At 45.7% G+C, this 22,220-nt stretch overlaps 1 protein-coding gene across 1 annotated transcript in view; it reads right to left on the bottom strand.

Moving 5' to 3' along the window:
* LOC129387283 (uncharacterized) overlaps nt 1–22,220 on the bottom strand; it is a 48,582-nt gene that overhangs the window by 6,184 nt on the left and 20,178 nt on the right. Inside the window, exon 2 of the mRNA XM_055076118.1 lies at nt 9,735–9,886. Coding sequence (XP_054932093.1) covers nt 9,735–9,886 — 152 coding nt within the window. The remainder of the gene's footprint in view (nt 1–9,734; nt 9,887–22,220) is intronic.

Here is a 22,220-nt window from a genome sequence, read left to right as displayed (position 1 = left end):
CAACATTTACTCACGGTACTTCTTCTCGTGCGAATATTTTATACAATATTAAAAACAATGAAGCTCTACTTACTCATTAACAGTTGGCATGATTATTGCGTTGTGCTAAAGCTTTAAACGAATATGAATTTAAATAAAACTAATTGAAAAACAGTTCCTCGTACTCCTCGTCGCAACATATAAACACTGGCCCAAGCCACTGCATGAAATTGCTCGACAATGCATGTGACGTTGCTGGTGACCATAACAAAACCAAAACTGAAGTCGTGCCTTTCGAGATTTGGAGGCGCGTTTCAGCGATCTCGGAGGTGGGGTTGTTTCACCGAGTCCGTTGAGAGAGAAAGTCCGCGCTTAGAGAGAAAGTCTGCCACAGTTGCCTACGAGAGGGAGCTCTCTTGTCGTTTACTATATTACTTTATGCCAACACTCGGCTTGATCCCACAAAACCCTAGCAGAAGCTTTTGTATATAGCAACAAGTTGTGAAGGCCCCAACCTACCAAATGCCCTATCATTCCTGAAGGCTTTAGCTGCAAAAGCTACGTACAAACTGTTTCATGACGCGTAGTACACAGGCCATTGTTTGTTGATTTATTGGGACAGAGCTGTGCGATCGGCATTCACAACAGTAAGGTACTGGAGAACGCACGCCTTTTAAAATACAATATCTGAGCTAAAACGACCAGTTGACACTGACGCGGTATGTAGAAGCGAACTTCGGAGAGGTTTTGCACTGGTTAAACTCAGTGAAACACTAGCCGGTCACACCAATACGAACGAAAAAAGAAAAAAAAAGTTGGCGAAACAAGTGGAACCAATGGCGTAAAACTGTGTACCGGAAGAAGTCTCAGAATTTGATTGGCTAGGACTGTAGGGCGTACTATCTACTTGGGGGCGATTGTCATAGTGGGGAGTAATTTCCGTGAGACCATTTCCCCAAGTAGGCAATATAGAAACAACTGGTTGCACGATATTTCACTGTGTATTGATGAAAGGCATGCGGCACATCGTGAGCCGTTGCTTCGGCGTCTCCATCTGTTCCCACGGTAAATGCGAGCATGCCCTTATCGGGCAGCTGGTCTTTACTGCCGCCATGTTTGCGTTAAGGTGTCGCCGCATCTTAACAGAAGCACGACAAAAAAAAAAAAAACGAAAAAGAAAACGCGCGGCTTTCTCGGCACTAAGGAAATTTATTGAATGAGCGTGCGGTAACTTCCTGCCAGGAGTGAGAAGTGACATAGACGAAAGTAGCGGGAAGAACAAAAGCGACCAAAATGAGGAAAAAGTGCAGGCAAGAAAGACTAAAAAAAATGATGCGGAACCTACTAACTGTCGGATCGAAAATAAGCAAAGCTTTCGTTCTGGCTTGCATTTCCTGAAATAATTGGCGGTGATGTCAATGGAGAATGTTTAAGTCATTCAGCATCTTGGCAACAAGAGAGTAGTGAGTTGACCTTAAGCATTACCTTGCATGCAGCACTCATCTTTGTGTAGTACACAAACACACAGCCGGATGTGGGGCGTTGTTGTGCACCATTGTTCATAGCTTCCGGGAAGGTTAGCACTGAGATTGCCTCACAAGACACATCGCCTTGAGACATAAGCGTCAAACTTTAATAAAATTATGGGACTTTACCTTCCAAAAGTACAACTGAAAACGAAGCACGACGTAGTGAGGGACTCCGAAATCTTTTTTACCACCTGGAGTTCTTTAACGTGCACCTAAAATAGGTACACTAACGTTTTCGCATTTCTTGCACGTAGAAATGCGGCTTCCGCATGTTGGCATCAAACCCACAATCTCGAGCAACGCCATAGCCATTAAGCTACCGCGACGGACCCAGAAGTGTTAGTTGCCTGAGCGGCCGCTTGCGTAGTGTCGTTTTGACGTAGCGCTGCTTGCGACTGCGCGAGCAGCGTCAGTTGTCCGCTAAAAAAGATTGCATGGTGTTTTGTATTGAGAAATAGCAAAAACCTGCCGGACGATACGATATCCTAACTTGAATTTACATTTGCCTAAGTCGTCCTCAACGTTTTTCATATCTAGTGGCAATTTTCCTTCAGTGAAATTATCCCAGACAAGACACGTTTTCTAAGGTCACCTTCCCCCTCCTTGGTTTTCCTCCCATGCATGCGAGCTGCCACTAACCAAGAATGACAATATTTTCATTCTCTCGTTTCGTGATTACATTGGCTGTGCTATTCCTCTGCCTCCTCTCCCTACCTAATCTCTACCGTTGTCTCTATTCCTTCTGGACTGTTGCGCGTGACTACAAATGTAAAAGGAAGAATCAAAATGCAGGCCAGTTGGTGCATCATTAACAGGATAAACCAGTGAAAAAGACAACGGACAATCGAAGGGTATTCACACAACAACGAATGGACTAAGAACTGTGCTCTATTGAAAACAGCACTTACCCGGTAAGACTAAATGAGCATGCGCAGCACAAGCAGCCCTAATGACGAGGCACTGCCAGGTGGAGATATACACTAAGTCTATCGCGAACAATCTAAAAAAAAGATTCCTTTAAGAGAAATTGCACGGAAGTTGTGCTAATGCAGTCATCGCAATGCAAACCCACGATGTAAGCTTCTAAAACTTTGCGCTCTTCCTTGCCCCTGTCTCTGCCAAGATTCACCACATTGCTGAAGGATGGGTAGCCACCACGTTCACGGTAATAGCGAGGCAAGTTTGGTCCGTCATCAGAACCCAGGGAGGTGAAGTGCTCACGAAAGTGTACATTGAAACAACGGCCCATTAGGCCCATGTAAACATTTTTTGGATGTTAGAGGAAACTTTTGTAGCACGCGTGTGGCACATGCAGTGAAGAACTTCTCATGCTGCGTCGTACAACATGGATTCCTTGCCCTGCCTGTTTAACGCTGCAATGTCGTCAAAAATTCATACGTGTAGACATATATAAGTAATGACAATATATATATAGCACCAACCTTAGCAGATATTATCAGTAACCTTATCTTTAGCTGCCTTTTTACTAATTGTTATGTTTTAGCTATATCTTCAGTAGCAGAGAAAAACTACAGGTGGCACGCGTGCTGTATTAGTGAAGCTTAAAGTGTGGTTTTTGCGAGTTATTTTGATGTAATGCTAATTTTAGCTTAACATTGAAAGGACGTATATGTGCTAGTACTAAGGATTAAATAGGTACTAACTGCTAAAACCTAAATAGCTGCTAACACTGGCTACTTGCCTACCAATGTTTTCCTTATTTCATCGTCACGAGCAAAAGTTTAGGGACCAAAGGTGCCGCGATTTTTTATCTTTTTTTTTCTCAATCAAGAGTGCATGCCAACGTGCATGCGTTCGACAGCTACAAAGTATTAAAATCAAATAGAGGCCGCGGAGCTGCGCTTGAATATATTTTAATTTTTTTGTTGATTGCGTGGTCTCCAAACTTTCTCGCGCGAATGTATATTGTAGGTCTCTTTTTGTTTTGTCATTTTTATTGTGTGGTTCAATAAACTTCGTGTCTACGCCGCAAATTGCGTTCGTGCGTTCCTTCTGTCCACTCAAGCAAACGTACTAGGCAGAGACACGCGTGACACTCACCGAACAGACTTCAGCGCACGTAAAGAAGCCTTGCTCAGAAGGAAGCATACCCGCTTGCTTGTAGGGAGGAACCGCCAGGATGTTTCGAAAACCGCCATCTTAAAAGCACTTCTTTGACGACAGGAACAGAAGAAACTCGTGGCTTAAAAGTTCGAGAAGTAGTCAGAAAAGGTTAGGCTCCATCACTTGTATCCGCTACGCGTTTAAGAACAGGTAGCAACTTTTTTACAAATTTGTGTTTTGTACGTGTGCGTTTATTATTTCTTTTTTTTTCTCCATTTTTTTTTTCTGTTGTATAATCCAAACTTCTGATTTTCTGTTACGGTGTGAGGATGGACAGAAAATATTTACGATTTGCAAAATTCTGATAGCGACATGGTGTTTAGTTGCCTATAGCCCGAGTTAACAACTGGATTTCTCCCTCTAAGAGCGCCCCTCTCCCCCTTCAAGAGAGGAAGGACGAGCACAAACGCTTTTCAAAATTAGCTGCGAAAATTCCACGCCCTCATAGTTACCGCACAGTGGAAAACGGGGTGAGGTTAACAACTTATATACTGCACTGCCAGGCAGGTTTAGGTTGTATAACTCGCGATTCTGTCCAAGTGAAATAATCTTTCGTTCAGCTAGTTTGCGGTTCAGCTTATTTGCTTAGAAGATAAGTTGGCGCACATGCGTGCCAATGATTTGTTTGTTTTACCTATACAACACAGCTTACATATGTTTATCCACCAATATACAAAAACATCCCTTACAACGCATTGTTTTGTTTGAGCGAGAATTATTAGTGCACGCGGCTTTCCAAATAACGGTCACCTGTGCTATTCTTATTACATGAATAAAATTTCCCTTGTTGAGGCGCACATTGCATTCGCTCCGCTCTTGGCGCCTGCGGATTTTCAGAGACGCACATACCCAATACGACAGGGCACGTCCCCATTGTGATTCGATTGGCCTAAATTTCAAGAGAGCAAGCGGGCAAGGCTATAAGCTAACCTTCCAAGGTAATTGCCGTCATCAGTGAGAAAGCCTCATGACTCAGTCTGCCAGTCTGCCACCATCCAAGAGTGCTAGCAGTGACGTTTCGACCTCCAGAAATACAAAGTTTGCCTTAGAGAATTTTTGTGCGGGACCGCGGGAGCGCATGGGAGTGCGCATGTGGGGGTGAGCCTGGAATCCGCGGCACGAAGCTCGAGCTATCGCACTGCAATTGCGCGCACCCACAGCCACTCCTTGAGATGGGCAGTTTAGAGACAAGTGACAAGGAAAAGTCGACCATCGACGTCACGGACCAACAAATGGCGTGCCCACTCCTCGGTGATCCTGCTCTCGGACCATTCGGCTGATTGTCCCTGCTATGCACGGGACCTGATTCAAGACCCGGATGCTCTAACTGTTAGAGCAGCATGACTCGACAATCTCAGAGACGAATCCCGTCTAAATATGTTGTAAAAATATGCTCCTGATTTCGTCATCGTGATGTCCGCCTTCCTTGTAGTCTCCTGAATCTCGCTGTGAAATCTACCTCCCCAGCTTTGTCGCATTGCCACATACATAGGCAGACCAACCATAGGATAAAAACTTCGCCAGAAAAGTACCGGTTTGGTGCAGAACACTTCTATGGTTCATAAATGACATTCTAGACTTATCTAAGCGTTGTTTGGCATTAAGTAGACCTCAACTGGAATTCACTGCCAATTTTTTTTTTAATGCGATAACAACTATATGGACACTGCAGGCCCATTTCTGCCGTCGTCGTTAGATTCGGCAGAAAGTCAAAGGCCGATAAGATCGCCGCCTAGCGCTGTACGCTGTATGTGCGAGTGAAAACGTGTGAGAGTGGGCCGGCGCTCACGGTTTAATCTTGCTCGCACAATGGAGGGAAGCGGCAAAGCTATGGGAGAAGGGTAGGGAGGGGTGGGGGCCGTTCTACTCCTAGCAAAACGCGTGGCCGCGCGGGCCCCCGGACGGCGCTGTATCTTGAAAGCTATCAGTGATAGGGACACAGTCCGCAGCGCCCTGTGTTTTCGCGGCTTAGTTCGCGTTGATGCGAGACGCAGCACGAAGGTCAATTCACTGGCTGCTGCTGCCACGCGTCCTCACCCCGGAGTTTTCACTGCGAGGTTTCGCGGTCATCGAGTGTGATGCTTCTTAATTTATTTAGTATGTATGTGTTTAGTAGTACGTATACGGCCGATAAACTACTATCCTTACTTGTTATTGCTGTCCACTAATTTCCTATCGCAATCTTCGCCCTTTGAGAGAAACTGCGACTTTTGGATGGCTCAAGATCTTTTAATTCCTTTATTTATAGACGTCATTTAGGATCAATTGGAAGTAATTAAATGCTTTGAGGAGCCGGACTTCACAAGTGTTGTCTGGCTTAATCAATTTGAGGGTGACCGCATGTGACTGTAACGCAAAAGACAAAGCAAAAGAGACGAAGAAGACGCGCAGGCTTGTGCGTCTCCTTCGTTTCTTCTTTGTTTGTTTGTTGATTGGCACTGTTAGCGAAGAAAAGGTCATTACAGGGCTGGTAAACATACCATAAGACGTATATGTGTTGCTTTCATGTAATAAATAAATTAACATAACAAGGTTTGAATAGAGCAGTATCGATGGTTTCATAGTCACGAGCAAAGTGCAGTTTTGCGGAGTTGCACTTTAGGAATAAATAAACCATTCAAGCAGCGTTAAAAATCTCTTGAGAAAAGATATTACCACTCGTTCGGGGACTCATGTTCCATTCTGGAATTCTATCTGTATGTCTTTATACAGATTAATTTAGTGAAACTTTACCAACTCGCCTAATTTTTAGTATGCTCAAATAACATAATCAGGGCGATCGGAGTCTATAAAAATGTTTGCGGCTGCTGCTGCTGTTAAAGACTATAGGGATAACTTGAGCCTTGTAAGACAGGACTTTTACATCCGGAAGTGAAGAATAGAAATACCTTTTTGTGATTTGAAGTGCCGCCCTGCGCGGGCCGACTTAGTGTAAACATACCTTAAGATTGTCATTGCTTGGGTGGTGTATTCTAAGCAATTGCAAATAAAACTGCATGCAGCGACAATAAAATTTCGGAACAAATTTTCCCTACGCAGAAGGCGTACAGCTAACATGAAAAGCTGACAGAAGCAAACTTTGCGTTAAAAATGTCTGATAATGCATTTTATTGCCCACAAGTGTGCAAAACTCTTGTATGAACTTGATGCTTCTAATGCAAGCAGTTGACGCACGCTTCTAAAATAAGCGAAACTTTCGCCAGAGGGCGAATCATTGACAGCGATAACGAAGTAGAGCGTTGCGCTCGAGCTCATCGCACGGCGTTATAACATTAGGCAAAAGTGACGTGGAACTACGCAGCAGTACCAGCGCCCTGGCTGATGCCTGTGGTGTCATTTCACGGGAGTGTGAGTAATTCTGGCAACGACGTTACTTGCATCACACGTCTATGGTGTGAGACGGACGGAAAACAGAGAAAGATTTTGGCAGGTTTCAGCACAAGATTTAGCTTGACGTTTACTGTTCTTACCACCAGGACCAATGTGTGCACCGTCTTGGGGCAAGCTCATGACTACACTGTGCGAACGCCAGTGTTCGTGCGCACATTGTAAGATTTGGCAGACGTAGCTGTAGAGATGAACTTGGGACGACAGGACTGGGCGAGCAGGATTTAATTGCAGGATTTACATTTTAAAACAAGACATACATTGGCCGACTTGGGCGCGACTCCCATATGGAGCCCGCAAAACTAACATACAGCAAACAGTTTACGAGCACACAGCTCACTAGTTCATTTCTAGTATGACAGAGCACTCAGCTCCCGACAACGATCACGACACGAGCACCCCCTAGCAGCCGGCAAACGCTGCTTATAAGCTCTCCGCTTGACGTCATAGTTCGACGTCATCGTTCGGCGGGGACGGAGCAGGAATGGTCGGGAAGGTTCGTCCAAGCATTCTAAACTTGCCGCCGCGCCGCACTATCGTTTACGCCCAAACACACGCAAACACACAGGTGCGAACCCATACACACAAAGGCTCCGGAGTCGACGACCGAGGGCTTCGTAGAACTGTGCTCCGTCTCGGGTGGTGCGGCCAAGTACCACATTCCTGAGCTGACCGCGCGCCACGTGGCCGCCGGTCATCCGCAGTTCTCGGTACCGCCCAGCTTTCAGTGCCGACGTCAGAGGGCTTCGTAGAACTGCTTTGTCCCGGGTGGCTCGGCCAAGTACCAATTTCCGGAGTTGATCGCGCGCCACGTGGCTGCCGGCCGTCCGCAGTTCTCGGAAGGCGCCCCGACTGGTGGGCTTGGAACACGTGCAGCGGGCTGAAAGCTGGCACGTTGCCACCCCGTACGGCCATTCTTAACAACATGCGATCATGCATGGGCGCTGTGGAAGGCAGAACGCTGACCTACCTCTGAGAGAGCCGATTAGGCCGAGCGCGCGAATGATTCATTAACAACAAAGCAAATGGAACGCAACATTTACGCGTCGTGAAAAAACACTGCGAACGTTGTTACCGCGGAAGCTATCTATTTGTACTGTGCAGACCGCAAGGCCATCGTCAATGAGCTGCAGAGCATAAAAAGCACTAAAATGATGCAGTTGCAATAAAATGATTGTATCAAGAGTGATAAAATAGTCCAATCGCAAAAAAGCGGTAACAGTCAGAACGTATTGAGATCATATTGTAGTACATATACGTTTACAGCGAAGCTGTATAGCTCTACCGTCCAAGGAAATTTTCGTGTCGTTGTTGAAAGCAAAAAACTGCCCATACGTTGCCCGATCCCGGAGACAGTGCAATGCCGGGCCGACCTACGGCGGAGGTGAAGCAGGCGTTAAGCACTCCCCCCACGTGGGCCGATCGCGAAGATAAAGCAATATCGGCCCGACCCATGGCGGAGGTGAAGCAGGCGTTAATCACTACCCCCCCCCTTATGGGCCGATCGCGAAGATAGTGCAATGTAGGGACGACCAGCGGCGGAGGTGAAACAGGCGTTAAGCGCTCCCCATACGTGGGCCGATCCCGAAGATAGAGCAGTACTGGCCCGACCCGTGGCGAAGGTGAAGCAGGCATTAGGCACTCCACATTCATGGGCCGATCCCGAAGATAGTGCAATACCAGGCCGACCCACGGCGCAGGTGAAGGAGGCGTTAAGCGCTCCCCATACGTGGGCCCATCCCGAAGATGGTGCAATACTGGCCCGACCCGTGGCGAAGGTGAAGCAGGCATTAAACATACGTAAACCGACCCCGAAGATAGTGCAATGCTGGGCCGACCCGTGGAGGAGATGCAGTTCGGCATTAACGGGCCCACATACACAGCTTCGCTGGTTGTCCTTCTTCATAGAGTGGAAGGGCATTGAGATTTTTTTCTTACGCGAGAACAAAGCTTGCATTGTAGCAACAAAAAGAACAAGAAAACATTTTTCCAAGGTAATCAAACAAAGAAAAGAAACATTAGTTTTTTATCTTTGCTAATATAATTAGGACCTTGCTATCCAAAGTTTCCACTTCAGCTTTGAACAGAAGGCCTCAGGTCTTGGCAGATCGCGCGCATGTATTCCGAAAAGCGACCAAGGCCCATCCGCGAAATGGCACGGGCTTCAAACCTGGCCTGATACGGGCCCATCAAACCTGACCTGGACTGGCCCGGGCTCACCAAAAATCGCTTTACCTGGAATTTCGGGCTAACCTGATGCCGTACAGTAATCTAATTGATAGCGCAAGAGCCATGCCGGGCCCTCGCGCCCTAAAGTCAAAATAATGATTACTTTCTCCAAAGAGCCATTGTCAACTCTGGACTTAGGTATGCCATTTGAGTGCACAAGGAAGACGCATATAAAATCAGAAAGGGTGATATCAAGAGAGATAAAAAATATCGATATCTGTTACAGCATTCACATTTTTTGAATCAAAAATTAGTGCGAAGTGGCACAATGAGTGGCGCGAAGGCTTTCCAAAACAGCGCGAGCGCTGCAATATCGCTCCCAGTTGTTTCTGGCACACTTGAAATAATTTTTTTTCACCTTAGGACACCTGACTGTTAAATTTCTTATGTATGGCAAGATTAGCGGGTCGGTGCATAGTGGTTACGCTGAGCCACTTTAATTAAAGCCAAAATTGTTTAGAATTGCTTTGTCCAACTCGAGCTTACGCTTTGTGTCCGTTTACGGCTTTAAGAAGCCATACGTAGGTTACGCTCGGCACACTCTTGTCGTAATCTTCCGTTACAGTCGACACACAGTCAAGGTCACCATCGTTGTCCATGTCGAATAGGGCAAGACCACTTCGAAAACCTCCAAAAACCTGAAAACAAGAAAGACTATTGCACAGTATGTCGACATGATTAATAAAGAAATTGCTGAGTTCTCAACATGCTGAGTTTCTGTGGCAAGTACGGCAAGAGATATGCTTTCCCTCGTGACAAATGAATATTCAACGCCTTCTGGACTAATTCCATCGACATTGCTGTCCTTTCCCGTCATCATCACTCAATCAAGCGAGGACTACGCCGTAGCACTGAAGATAAGTGTACCAAATCGTGCATGTCCTGCCTGCCATATGGGTTTGTATTCCTGCTAGCGGTCATAAGATGTAATAAAATTTGAGGAATGCCCCACCATGGGTAGACTGAGCTATGGCTGCTCCTGTCGCAATTAACGACGTCATGTACGTTGCGCGATCAATTGGGCATTGCAGACTCTACTTACGATATCGTATACCGTAATTTTCTCATTTAACTTTTCTTGTGATTTCCTAATTTTACAATAGAATGTATAATCGCGTGAAAACGTTCTGTATGCTGCAATAAAGTTCGCTAACTCTGAACTCCTTTAGCAGCTGAAGCGTTTGTGCAATTATAAGAAATTCGCCATTAGACAATGGAATATATAGGAAAAGCAGTGACCTTTCAAGTCAAACAAGTGTATTTTATTCACAGCTCCGCCCTTGGGGCAAAAGTACAGAGGAGAAAGGTTACACAAAACAGAACAATGATAATGATGATGATGGTCAACGAAACTGCCGAATAGTTTCGTTGACACAGTGCAGTCATAAACGAAGGCTATAGAAAATACTGCCCCCGAAAGAAACGAAAGCTGGCCAAGGGTACACATTCACAGTGAGCAACAAGCGACAACAGACGAGGCACAATAAAAAAAATATTTATCTCAGCGCTGATGCTTCTTTGTTCGGTCGTCATCGTCTACTGGTGCTTGGACCGCGATCAAGCGGAACAAAAATGATCTTCATTTACTGAGTATATATCGAAATATATATATCTAGATATATATAAAGCCACGTGCATCAGGATCGGGGCACCATCATTCCCCAAGGCCACACACAGGTAAGACCTAGTGGGAAGTGTGGTTATTGCTGGCGGCAAGATGCGATAAAACTTATCTTTGAAATATTGACTGGCCCATTAACTCTGCACACCGATAAGCGCACTATTACAATAGGTTGACTAGCGGTATTTACATGTTATACTTAACACTCTGCGGAGTGCATGACAAGGAGAGTGCGCGCTGCTTGGCTCATACAAGAGATTTACAATACTTTTTTTAAACCAGAGATTGGTTTGTGCAGAGCATTTGCATAGCGCCCACAAAGCAGTCGGTGCTCCCTTCGGTGGGACTGTATAGAGCGGAGACCCCCCCGCCCCCCCTCATTTATCGCATGAAGTCATGGATACGGCCAGGGAGAAAATATGCACTAGTTGGGGACTATTACACGTGATCGGAGCTAGAACAACGTGCCAGGCGAACTTTTGCGAGCTTTAATGCCACTACTAAGTAAGCGCTTGGGCTTTTGAGCCCCAAATGGAGTCGACATAATGACGCTTTTGGTCACACTAAGGCGACAGTACTTGCACAAAATACAAGGTAACCAAAAGATTGAAAAAAAAGCTGACACTCTAAATAATAGTAGTGATAATTTGGGAATATGACTGCCTGCAGTTGAGAGACGTGTCTGCTATGCCCCGTACAGGTTGTCTGCGAGTGGAACATGACAAATAATTGAACGTTGAGTGAGAGCGACATCGTCCCGTTCTGTGTCACACTCCCACTTTTGTGCTGTTCACGTTTAAGATATTGGAATCCGACTTGCCCAAAACTATGCTTATATTTTGTTCTGTTCTATTCTTCTATGTCTCATTTGCTTTGCAGAAATTGAGGTTAAGGTACTTGGGCCACTCCAGTTTTGTATGTTACCATGTAGCAGTGTTTGCTTTGAGGGTACAATCACGGCTATTGTTTTGTTATGAAGCGCCATTTGATTTACAAGGGCTGACGCTGTCTAAAGCCGTTGAATTGCATCCACCACGATACTCCTACAATTTCATGAACGAGAACTGAGAAAAATCACAAGCATTACAAATGAAAGCAAATTATCGTTCACTTGCCCTATTGAGAAACTGAAGATATGTTTAGAACGCCTGCTCCTCCACAGCGTGTCGCTAGAATGAGTTTTGGTTACATAATATAGGAATTGTTTTGCGTATGGAGACCTCCTCTAATATTAATTTCCAATTCTTTATAAAGTGATGTTTACCTAAATTAGTTACTTAATCGCACAATGTCTTATTATTACTGCTTTACTGGTCTAGTGTGATGCGCCCAAGTGCATTGTCAATCTGTGGTCGGAGTTCCAACTAAATTTATTGTCATTAACATTCCTCGCCTTTTAAAGTCATCTTGAGTCTGTCTTCGCGGGGCAATTGGTTTGTGCTTGCAGTTGTGAGGCCGTCGTAGTCGTTCTATCGTCGTCATTCCAGCTTCATGCTCTGACTTTCCTCACGCCGTCGCCTTCATGCCTTCTATGCGGACCTAGTATCCCAATTTGTCTAATGGTTGGGCCACTAGGCACGTGCTGGTGGAAATGATGCCATTATGGTCCTTACGTCGGCGTCACTGCAGCTGCGTTATCAACTCTCATCATGCTGTCGCCGCCACTCCAACGTCGTCATGCAGACTTTGTGAAACAGCCTTTATCACGTCATTGTTGTCATGCACTCGTCGTCATCCCATTGTCCTCATACCGTTGTCATTCCCTTGTGTCGTCATCAAACAGCCGTCGTTATGCCTTCGTTGTCAATTCGTTATTATGATACCGCTGTGGTCGTTCTATCGTCGTCATTCTAACTTAGTCATCTCATCATTTTCATGCCGTCGTCGTCCCGACATCGTTGTCCCAAAGTTGTCGTGCTACCAACTTCGTTGTTCCATCGACGTCTATTTTGTTCATTACGCTATCGGAATCGAGCTGTTGCCATTCAATCGTGATTCTGCTGCCACCGTCATGCCACCGTCGTCATTGTGTCATCGTCAGACATTCGCTATCCTGCATATGTTGTCACACCATTGTCTTCATGCCGTCATCGTCGTGCCATTGCCGTCAAACACTCGTGGTGATCCCATTGTTTCGCACCGTTTTCATGCCATGACCGTCATTGCGTCGACATCATTCAGTCGTCATCATAGGTTTGTTTCCATACCATCATTGTCCTGTCATTACGGCCATTCCATCGTCGTCATTCTAATTTTAACTTCCCACCGTTGTCATGCTGTCGTCACGCTGCCTTCGTTAAAATGTCATCGTCATGCCATCGTCATGCAATCTGGGCATCGCATCGTCGTCATATAATCGCCGTTATGCGTTCGTTGTCGTACCGCGGTCGCCATGCTGTTGCGGACGTTCCATCGCCGTCATTCTAAATCTGAAATTCGACTCTCACATGCCGTCACCCGCACACATTCGCCTCATGCCAATGTAGTCATTCCATCGTCGTCATACTGTCGATTTACATCGTCCTCAAGCAGCCGTAGCTGCTGCATCGTAGATCCTCTGAGGGACGCGCAGGAGAACACGTTAAGAATTCATGTGCTTGGACGCTTTGCAATCGCGCATGCTCCTGCCACATGGTCATGGTAAAAAAGCAAGATTGCAGCCTTTTCAATACATATTCATTCTTGTTCGCACAATCAAGTGTGATGCTTTCCACGGTTCCTAAAGATACCACAATGGCGACGACAGTGGGATATTGGTTGGACGCACTTCGCCACTGAGACCATAGAAATGCCCTCTCGACCTCCTGATTTCTTCGACGCTGCGAACATCGGGCGCACGTATCGTGTCCGGCTAGAATCATACTTTGAAGGCAACGGAATAACAGGCTGGAAAGCGTCGTGCCCTGCTGGTGTCATCGTTGAGCAAGAATGTCGTCTGGATCTTGCAAGAACACCAGCCGGCAGTCGCCATCAACTACCTGACCTATGACAACGTTCTAAAAAGCCTGCAGGAACATTTAAACCCTCAGATAAACGAGGATCATATGCCCTTCCATGGTACCGTTAACCCACAGTCTTTCGAACATTTGGCGTAGTACCGTGGTGTCGTGTGCTTTTTCTGCTACAATAATGTCATCCAGGTAAACTTTCACCCCTGGGATGCCTTGTAGCACCACTTCTACGCGACGCCGAAACAGCGCCGGTGCAGAGGCAATGCCTAACGCTAAGCGGTTAAAAGCGGAAGTGGCCCTGTATTCAGCACAACAACCTTCCTGGCTTCTTCATCAAGGGGCAGCTGGTTGCATTTCGTAAGTCGAGATACTGACTACCTCACCTCCTGACAGCATTGCAAAAATATCAGATTTCGGTAGCGAATACTGCTCCTCTCGTCTTGCTGGGTTGACTGTCAGTTTAAAATCTACACACAGCCGGATGTCGCCGTTCTTCTTCGCTACAGGCACTACTGGCGTTGCCCATTCAGTCACAGTAACTGGTGACAGCATCCCCTCCCTCACGAGCTGGTGGATTTCAGCAGCTACTTGCGTTCTCATGAGATACGGAACTGTCTGAGCCTTGCTCAAATGGGGTTGATCTCCATCTTTAAGGTACAGCTTCACTGGCGGTCGCTTACAGCAACCGAGCATCTGGAAAATGTCCGAAATGCGCCAAGCAGTGCGCGCCACGAGGTGTCGCCGTGAACAACATTTACGGACGACGGCGTTCTTCCTTTCAAAAGGGACACATCTGCGTTGCGAAATGTCTCTTTCGTGTCTCTTTCGCACATGAGGGGCCAAGTATAGAGGGGTCGACAAAGGTATTGAGAAGCTGGCAAAACAGTGTCCCCTGTGCGTGGAGTGCTTACCCATGCCCACAGCGGAGGTCCCCGCAAACTGGCCGAACACGACCAGACATTGGTGCCGTTTACACATAGATATTGCCGTTCTCCTGAAAGGGCATATGATCTTCGTTCTCATCGATGAGGAAACTAAATGGATCTAGGCGGTGCCCCTGAGGACGGGGACGGCGGCAACCATAGTAGATATCCTGAGGGGCATTTTCGCTTGATTTGTCTTACCAAGGACTCTAGTGTCCTATCATCATCATCATCATCATCATCATCATCATCATCATCATCATCATCATCATCATCATCATCAGCCTGTTTTACGCCCACTGCAGGGCAAAGGCCTCTCCCATACATCTCCAACTGCCCCGGTCATGTACTAATTGTGGCCATGTTGACCCTCCAAACTTCCTAATCTCATCTGCCCACCTAACTTTCTGTCGGCCCCTGCTACGCTTCCCTTCCCTCGGAATCCAGTCCGTAACCCTTAATGACCATCGGTTATCTTCCCTCCTCATTACATGTCCTGCCCATGTCCATTTCTTTTTCTTGATTTCAACTAAGATGTCATTAACGCGCGTTTCTTCTCTCACCCAATCTGCTCTTTTCTTATCCCTTAATGTTACACCTATCATTCTTCTTTCCATAGCTCGTTGCGTCGTCCTCAATTTAAGTAGAACCCTTTTCGTAAGCCTCCAGGTTTCTGCCCCGTACGTGAGTACTGGTAAGACACAGCTGTTATAAACTTTTCTCTTGAGGGATAATGGCAACCTGCTGTTCATGATCTCAGAATGCCTGCCAAACGCACCCCAGCCCATTCTTATTCTTCTGATTATTTCACCCTCATGATCCGGATCAGCAGTCACTACCTGTCCTAAGTAGATGTATTCCCTTACCACTTCCAGTGCCTCGCTACCTATCGTAAACTGCTGTTCCCTTCCGAGACTGTTAAACATTACTTTAGTTTTTTGCAGATTAATCTTTAGTCCCACCCTTCTGCTCTGCCTCTCCAGGTCAGTGAGCATGCATTGCAGTTGGTCCCCTGAGTTACTAAGCAAGGCAATATCATCAGCGAAGCGCAAGTTACTAAGGTATTCTCCATTTACTCTTATCCCCAATTCTTCCCTATCCAGGTCTCTGAATACCTCCTGTAAACACGCTGTGAATAGCATTGGAGATATCGTATCTCCCTGTCTGACGCCTTTCTTTATTGGGATTTTGTTGCTTTCTTTGTGGAGGATTACGGTGGCTGTGGAACCGCTATAGATAGCTTCCAGTATCTTTATATATGGTTCATCTACGCCCTGATTCCGTAGTGCCTCCATGACCGCTGAGGTTTCGACTGAATCAAATGCTTTTTCGTAATCAATGAAGGCTATATATAAGGGTTGGTTATATTCCGCACATTTCTCTATCACCTGATTGATAGTGTGAATATGGTCTATTGTTGAGTAGCCTTTACGGAATCCTGCCTGGTCCTTTGGTTGACAGAAGTCTAAGGTATTCCTGATTCTATTTGCGATTACCTTAGTAAATACTTTGTAGGCAACGGACAGTAAGCTGATCGGTCTATAATTTTTCAAGTCTTTGGCGTCCCCTTTCTTATGGATTAGGATTATGTTAGCGTTCTTCCAAGATTCCGGTACGCTCGAGGTCATGAGGCATTGTGTATACAGGGTGGCCAGTTTTTCTAGAACAATCTGCCCACCGTCCTTCAACAAATCTGCTGTTACCTGATTCTCCCCAGCTGCCTTCCCCCTTTGCATAGCTCCCAAGGCTTTCCTTACTTCTTCCGGCGTTACTTGTGGGGTTTCTAATTCCTCCAGACTATTCTCTCTTCCATTATCATCGTGGGTTCCACTCGTACTGTATAAATCTCTATAGAACTCCTCAGCCACTTGAACTATCTCATCCATATTAGTAATGATATTGCCGGCTTTGTCTCTTAGCGCATACATCTGATTCTTGCCAATTCCTAGATTCTTCTTCTCTGCTTTTAGGCTTCCTCCGTTCCTGAGAGCTTGTTCAATTCTATCCATATTATACTTCCTTATGTCAGCTGTCTTACGCTTGTTGATTAACTTCGAAAGTTCTGCCAGTTCAATTCTAGCTGTAGGGTTAGAGGCTTTCATACATTGGCGTTTCTTGATCAGATCTTTTGTCTCCTGCGATAGCTTACTGGTATCCTGTCTAACAGAGTTGCCGCCGACCTCTATTGCACACTCCTTAATGATGCCCACAAGATTGTCGTTCATTGCTTCAACACTAAGGTCCTCTTCCTGAGTCAAAGCCGAATACCTGTTCTGTAGCTTGATCTGGAATTCTTCTATTTTCCCTCTTACCGCTAACTCATTGATCGGCTTCTTATGTACCAGTTTCTTCCGTTCCCTCCTCAAGTCTAGGCTAATTCGAGTTCTTACCATCCTGTGGTCACTGCAGCGCACCTTACCGAGCACCGGTATCGTGTCCTATAAGTCCTATCGTGTCCTATCGTGTCCTACCGAGCATCGTGTCCTATAATGGTCCGCAATTCACGAGCGTAGAGACGGCGCGGTTCTTCCGGGGAAATGGAGTGCGCCACATAACGACTGCCGCGTACTACTCTCGATCAAACGGTTTGGCGGAACGGGCAGTATGCACCATCAAAGAGAGCTGCAAGAAAAACCAGACGGGAACCTTGCAAAGTCAACTTGCCACGTTACAGGACCACGCCGACCCGAGAAGAGGAGTCGGTCGCATACGGAAATGCACTTAGGATTCCACCCAGGGACTCGTCTAAGCCCCTATTTCGAAGAGGACGACGGCTGTGCCCCGAGACACGGAGTGCAAAAAGTTTTGCCCAGAACACAGCTGTGGACTCGACAGTATAATCAGCTTGGCCAAATGTGGCTACCGGGAACCGCGACGACAGTAGAAGGCGAGCGTTTGCTGACCGAAAGCACACCAAATGGGGTGTAGCGAAGGCACGTCGATCACGTACGACCACGCGAATTGTCGACGTCGGATAGGAAGGAACATTGGGAAACGTTGTTCGCCGCAGAACAAGCTTCGCAGGGAAAGCTATCCTTATCCTGCGACACTCAATCAACAAACCGCCAAGCCCCGCAAGCTGGTCAGCCCGTGATGGGGGATGAACCGTCTGGCGGTTGCATAGAGCCCGCAGGGAGTCCAGGGTCATCAACGGAACCGATTCTCGGACGCTTAACTCGCGCCCGTATGCCACCGGACAGGATCTAGCTCAGAGGGGAGGAAGTGCAGCATTATAGATCGTCAGAGGCACGTGCAGGAGAACGAAGATTAGATTCGCGGCCACAAGCAGCATGTACTGAGTTGTGCGTTTTCCTGTCATAGGTTGACTCGTGCTTGCCGCCGTGTGCTGCCTGGCCGCCCATCATCAGAAAGCGAAGCTCTGCATCACCTGAAGATTAGCTTGGTTCCGCAGCGAACTTCACTGAGTCTGCGTCGCCGGTATCGGAAGCAGCGCCACCTGGACCTATAAAAGGACCAGCACTGCAGCAACTCATTGGGGATTCGCGGCCACAAGCAGCATGTACTGAGTTGTGCGTTTTCCTGTCATAGGTAGGCCATAATTTTGAGTTGTTCGCTTAGCCCTAGGTGATTTTTGTTTTGGCCGTTGATCCCCCGTGTATGTGCCTTTTTTGATGTTCAAATGGGTGTGGATCTGTGCACATACCGCGCACGCATTGGTTTGTTTGCATGCCGCAGTCACAGTGGGGTTGAACTTTTACATGACAGCTCGTGCTTTATTCGCGCGCTTAGCCCCACACCCTCATTGACATTGCTATGCATTTGTCTCGCTCTGCTCTTGCTTCGAGCTGGAGACGTGGAGAGTAATCCCGGGCCCAAGATTGAGGACGTACTGACCTTTCTGAAAGAGTTTCGTGAAGAAATTTCATCCGATTTAAAACAAGTTAATGACCAAATTGCCGACCCGGGTCACCGCCATTGAAAAAAAGATTAGTAGCGTACCGGAAATCAAAAAGCACTTCGACGCTGTCAAAAATTCTGTTCAGGAAGTTAAGACAAATATATCTAAAGCAAATGAAGAACTCGTCGATGTTGTGGACGACATAAGTAACAGAATGAGGCGCAACAACCTTATAATCAAGGCTATACCCGAAGAGGGCCATGAAGGATACGCCGAATCCGAAGCCATTGTGAAGAAATTTTGTTCCACTCACTTGAAGGTTAACGTTGGAGACATTGAGCGTGCTCACCGTATTGGTCAGCGCCGTCACGGTTTTCACCGTCCTATTATAATTAAATTCCTCAACTTTAAATCTAAAGCAGAAGTCTTACAAAATGCCCATAAACTGAAAGATCTCGAGTCCCCTAAAGTGAGGATAGAAGACTTTTCGCCTAAGGCACAGTTGGCTCGCAGGAAGTTTCGCGAGTTTGCTAAGAGCAGTCGTGAGGGAAACGAACGTTTTTCTATTCGTTATATGTCTCTACATTTTAAAGATTCTGTTTACCGGTTCAATTCAGTCACTAATAATGTTGTACAGGTTGCTGCAAGGAACCAACCTTCCAGTAATTGACGAAAAACAACTGAGAGGCGTAAGCTTACGCCCGGACATGCAGTCTCGTTGCTCTTGGCAAATTTCCGCAGCCTTTTTCATAAAATTGATGCACTGAAAACGCTCATACATTCTTGCACCACAGATATAGTAATAGGTACGGAAACGTGGCTTTCCAGTGACATTACTAATAGCGAACTTGCACTTGACCCATCTTTTGTAATCTTTCGAAATGACCGGGAAGGCTTCCGAGGAGGCGGAGTTATTGTGGTCATTAACGATGACTATCAACCCTCTCTAGTGATAATCGACTCTCCTCTTGAAATAGTGTGGGTCTCTGCACGTATCGGACATGCGCAATGTGTCATTGGTGCATGCTATCGTCCACCCGATAGCCGTTTGGAATTTGTTCATTTTTTCAATGATGCTTTACAACAGGTCTTATCCTAGCTTCCAAAATGCATACTAATATTAGGGGGTGATTTTAATTACCCAGGTATCGAGTGGTCAACCTCTTCCTTAAAGGAAAATTGCAACAGATCTGAGTGTCTTCATTTTCTACAAACCTTGTATTTTCATCACTTAACTCAAGTCGTGCGCGAACCAACTCGGGGTGAACACATACTAGATATCATTTTAACAAATCATCCAGACCTTGCTGCGACACATGTGCTAGAACCATTAAGTGATCACAGGGTGGTGCAATGTTCCTTTTCATTGAAACCTGCCAAGAAATATACAGCGAAAAAATACATTCTCAACTACGCACGCGCCGACACTGGCAGAATGATTGACATGTTAGCCTCATTTACAGCAGACTTTGCAAACAATTTTCAAAACAGAACGGTACATGATAACTGGAGCTTGTTCCGCGATAAACTCAAAGAAGTTGAAACTACATGCATACCAAGAATGACCATCAGCTCAAGGCAGAACGATCCGTGGTTTAACCGCGAAGTGAAGAAGTGTATAAACAAGGGAAAGAGAGCGTTCAGAAAAGCTGCCCGAACAAATGCTCCAGAAGACTGGCAAAATTACAAAACCATAGCACGCCATACAGAAAGAACAATTGTCGAAGCTAAACACAAGTTTTTTAATTGCACCCTTCCCAATATGATAAAAACTGATCCGAAAAAGTTTTGGCAAGTAGTTAACCCAAAAGCAGATCACACTGCTCCCTTACTACTTTCCGAAAACGGAGCAGTGCTCAACACAAAAGATAGCACTGAGCTATTTAACAAATGCTTCTCTGCAGTTTTTACTAACGAACTGCCACTTGATAACACTCACATACTTGAACAACCATCTATTCGATTCCCTTTTTCATCCATCATAATAACGGAACATGGTGTTTCTCGTGCCATTGACAGGCTTCCTCATAAAACCAGCCCAGGTCCTGACGGTATAAGTGCTAAACTTCTAAAATTAACCTCGCACTACTCTTCAGTTTTGTTATCTCTAATATTTCAGCAATCACTCGATACAGGGTGCCTGCCGGAAGATTGGAAATCAGCATTAGTGATACCGGTATTTAAATCTGGTGATACAGCAGACCCTAATAATTACAGACCTACATCACTGACATCTTGCTGCTGCAAATTACTGGAACACATCCTATACTCTCACATTATAGCCTATCTTAACGATAATAACCTGCTCCTCAATAACCAACATGGCTTTCGCCAGAATCGCTCATGTCAGACGCAACTTTATGAACTTGTAACAGATATTCACATTTCTTTGCGCAGATTGATTAGTACAGACGCCATTTTTATTGACTTTTCTAAAGCTTTCGACCGAGTACCTCATAATCGACTAAAACTGAAAGTTAGAAACCTACAGCTTAACTACAACACGACGCGATAGTTTGAGGAGTTCCTAACGAACCGATTTCAAGTAATCAGTCTCAACAACTGCTTCTCTAACCGCACTCGCGTCACTTCGGGAGTTCCTCAAGGATCCGTCCTTGGGCCACTGCTATTTTTAATATACATAAATGACATCGCAACTAATATTACCTCACAAATACGTCTCTTCGCAGGTGACTGCGTCTTGTATAATGAAATAAGCTGCCCTGCCGACATCTCTGTGTTGCAGTCTGATTTAACAAAACTAACTGACTGGTGTGACACATGGCAGATGGAAATTAACATAGCCAAAACTAAACACGTAAAATTTGCTTCGATAACTCGACCTACCTCTGACCAATATACAATACGCGGTATTACTGTTGGCTCAGTATCTTCAATCAAGTACTTGGGTGTCCTGTTTACCTCCAATTTAAGCTGGAATGCTCACATTGAACACATCACCACAAAAGCATGCAAAAAACTTGGTTACCTGGAACGTCACTTACACCTTGCTAACACAGATACCAGACTTCGCGCATACAGTTCTCTTATCAGGCCTTCTTTAGAATATGCGTCAATAATTTGGCACCCCCGTCACTCTAATCTCACGAACCTACTCGAATCAGTTCAAAATAAAGCTGCGCGGTTCATCTTAACTTCATACTCTCGATATCAAAGTGTGTCTGCCTTAAAGAAATTACTTAATCTCCCTTCACTTGACATGCGCAGGAAATTATCACGGTTGACCTTCTTCCATAGCCTTTACCACAGCAACATTGCATTCGCTCGAGCACATATTCTTCCCGCTCCCCACATCTCTACCCGCACAGACCATGTTCATAAAGTAAAACCTATATTTGCCAGGACTAACGCTTATCAAAATTCGCCTCTAGTTTTATCTATCGCCGAATGGAACTCGCTACCTGCAAACATTGTCTCGCTTATGGAATCATCATCATTTCATGCAGCACTACTAACCTTTTTAGTGTGTCAACCTGTCAGAACCCACATTTTCTTGAATATTTACTTAAACAGTGTTTTCAAGTGCTTGGCATTGTGTAAAATTCATTCCGTTTCATCTCATATGTATCTGTGTAGGCTGTTTACCTAAATGTTTAT

The sequence above is a fragment of the Dermacentor andersoni genome, chromosome 2 (genome assembly GCF_023375885.2).
Source record: "Dermacentor andersoni chromosome 2, qqDerAnde1_hic_scaffold, whole genome shotgun sequence".
Classification (NCBI taxonomy): domain Eukaryota; kingdom Metazoa; phylum Arthropoda; class Arachnida; order Ixodida; family Ixodidae; genus Dermacentor; species Dermacentor andersoni.
This window is presented reverse-complemented; position numbering and strand designations above follow the sequence as displayed.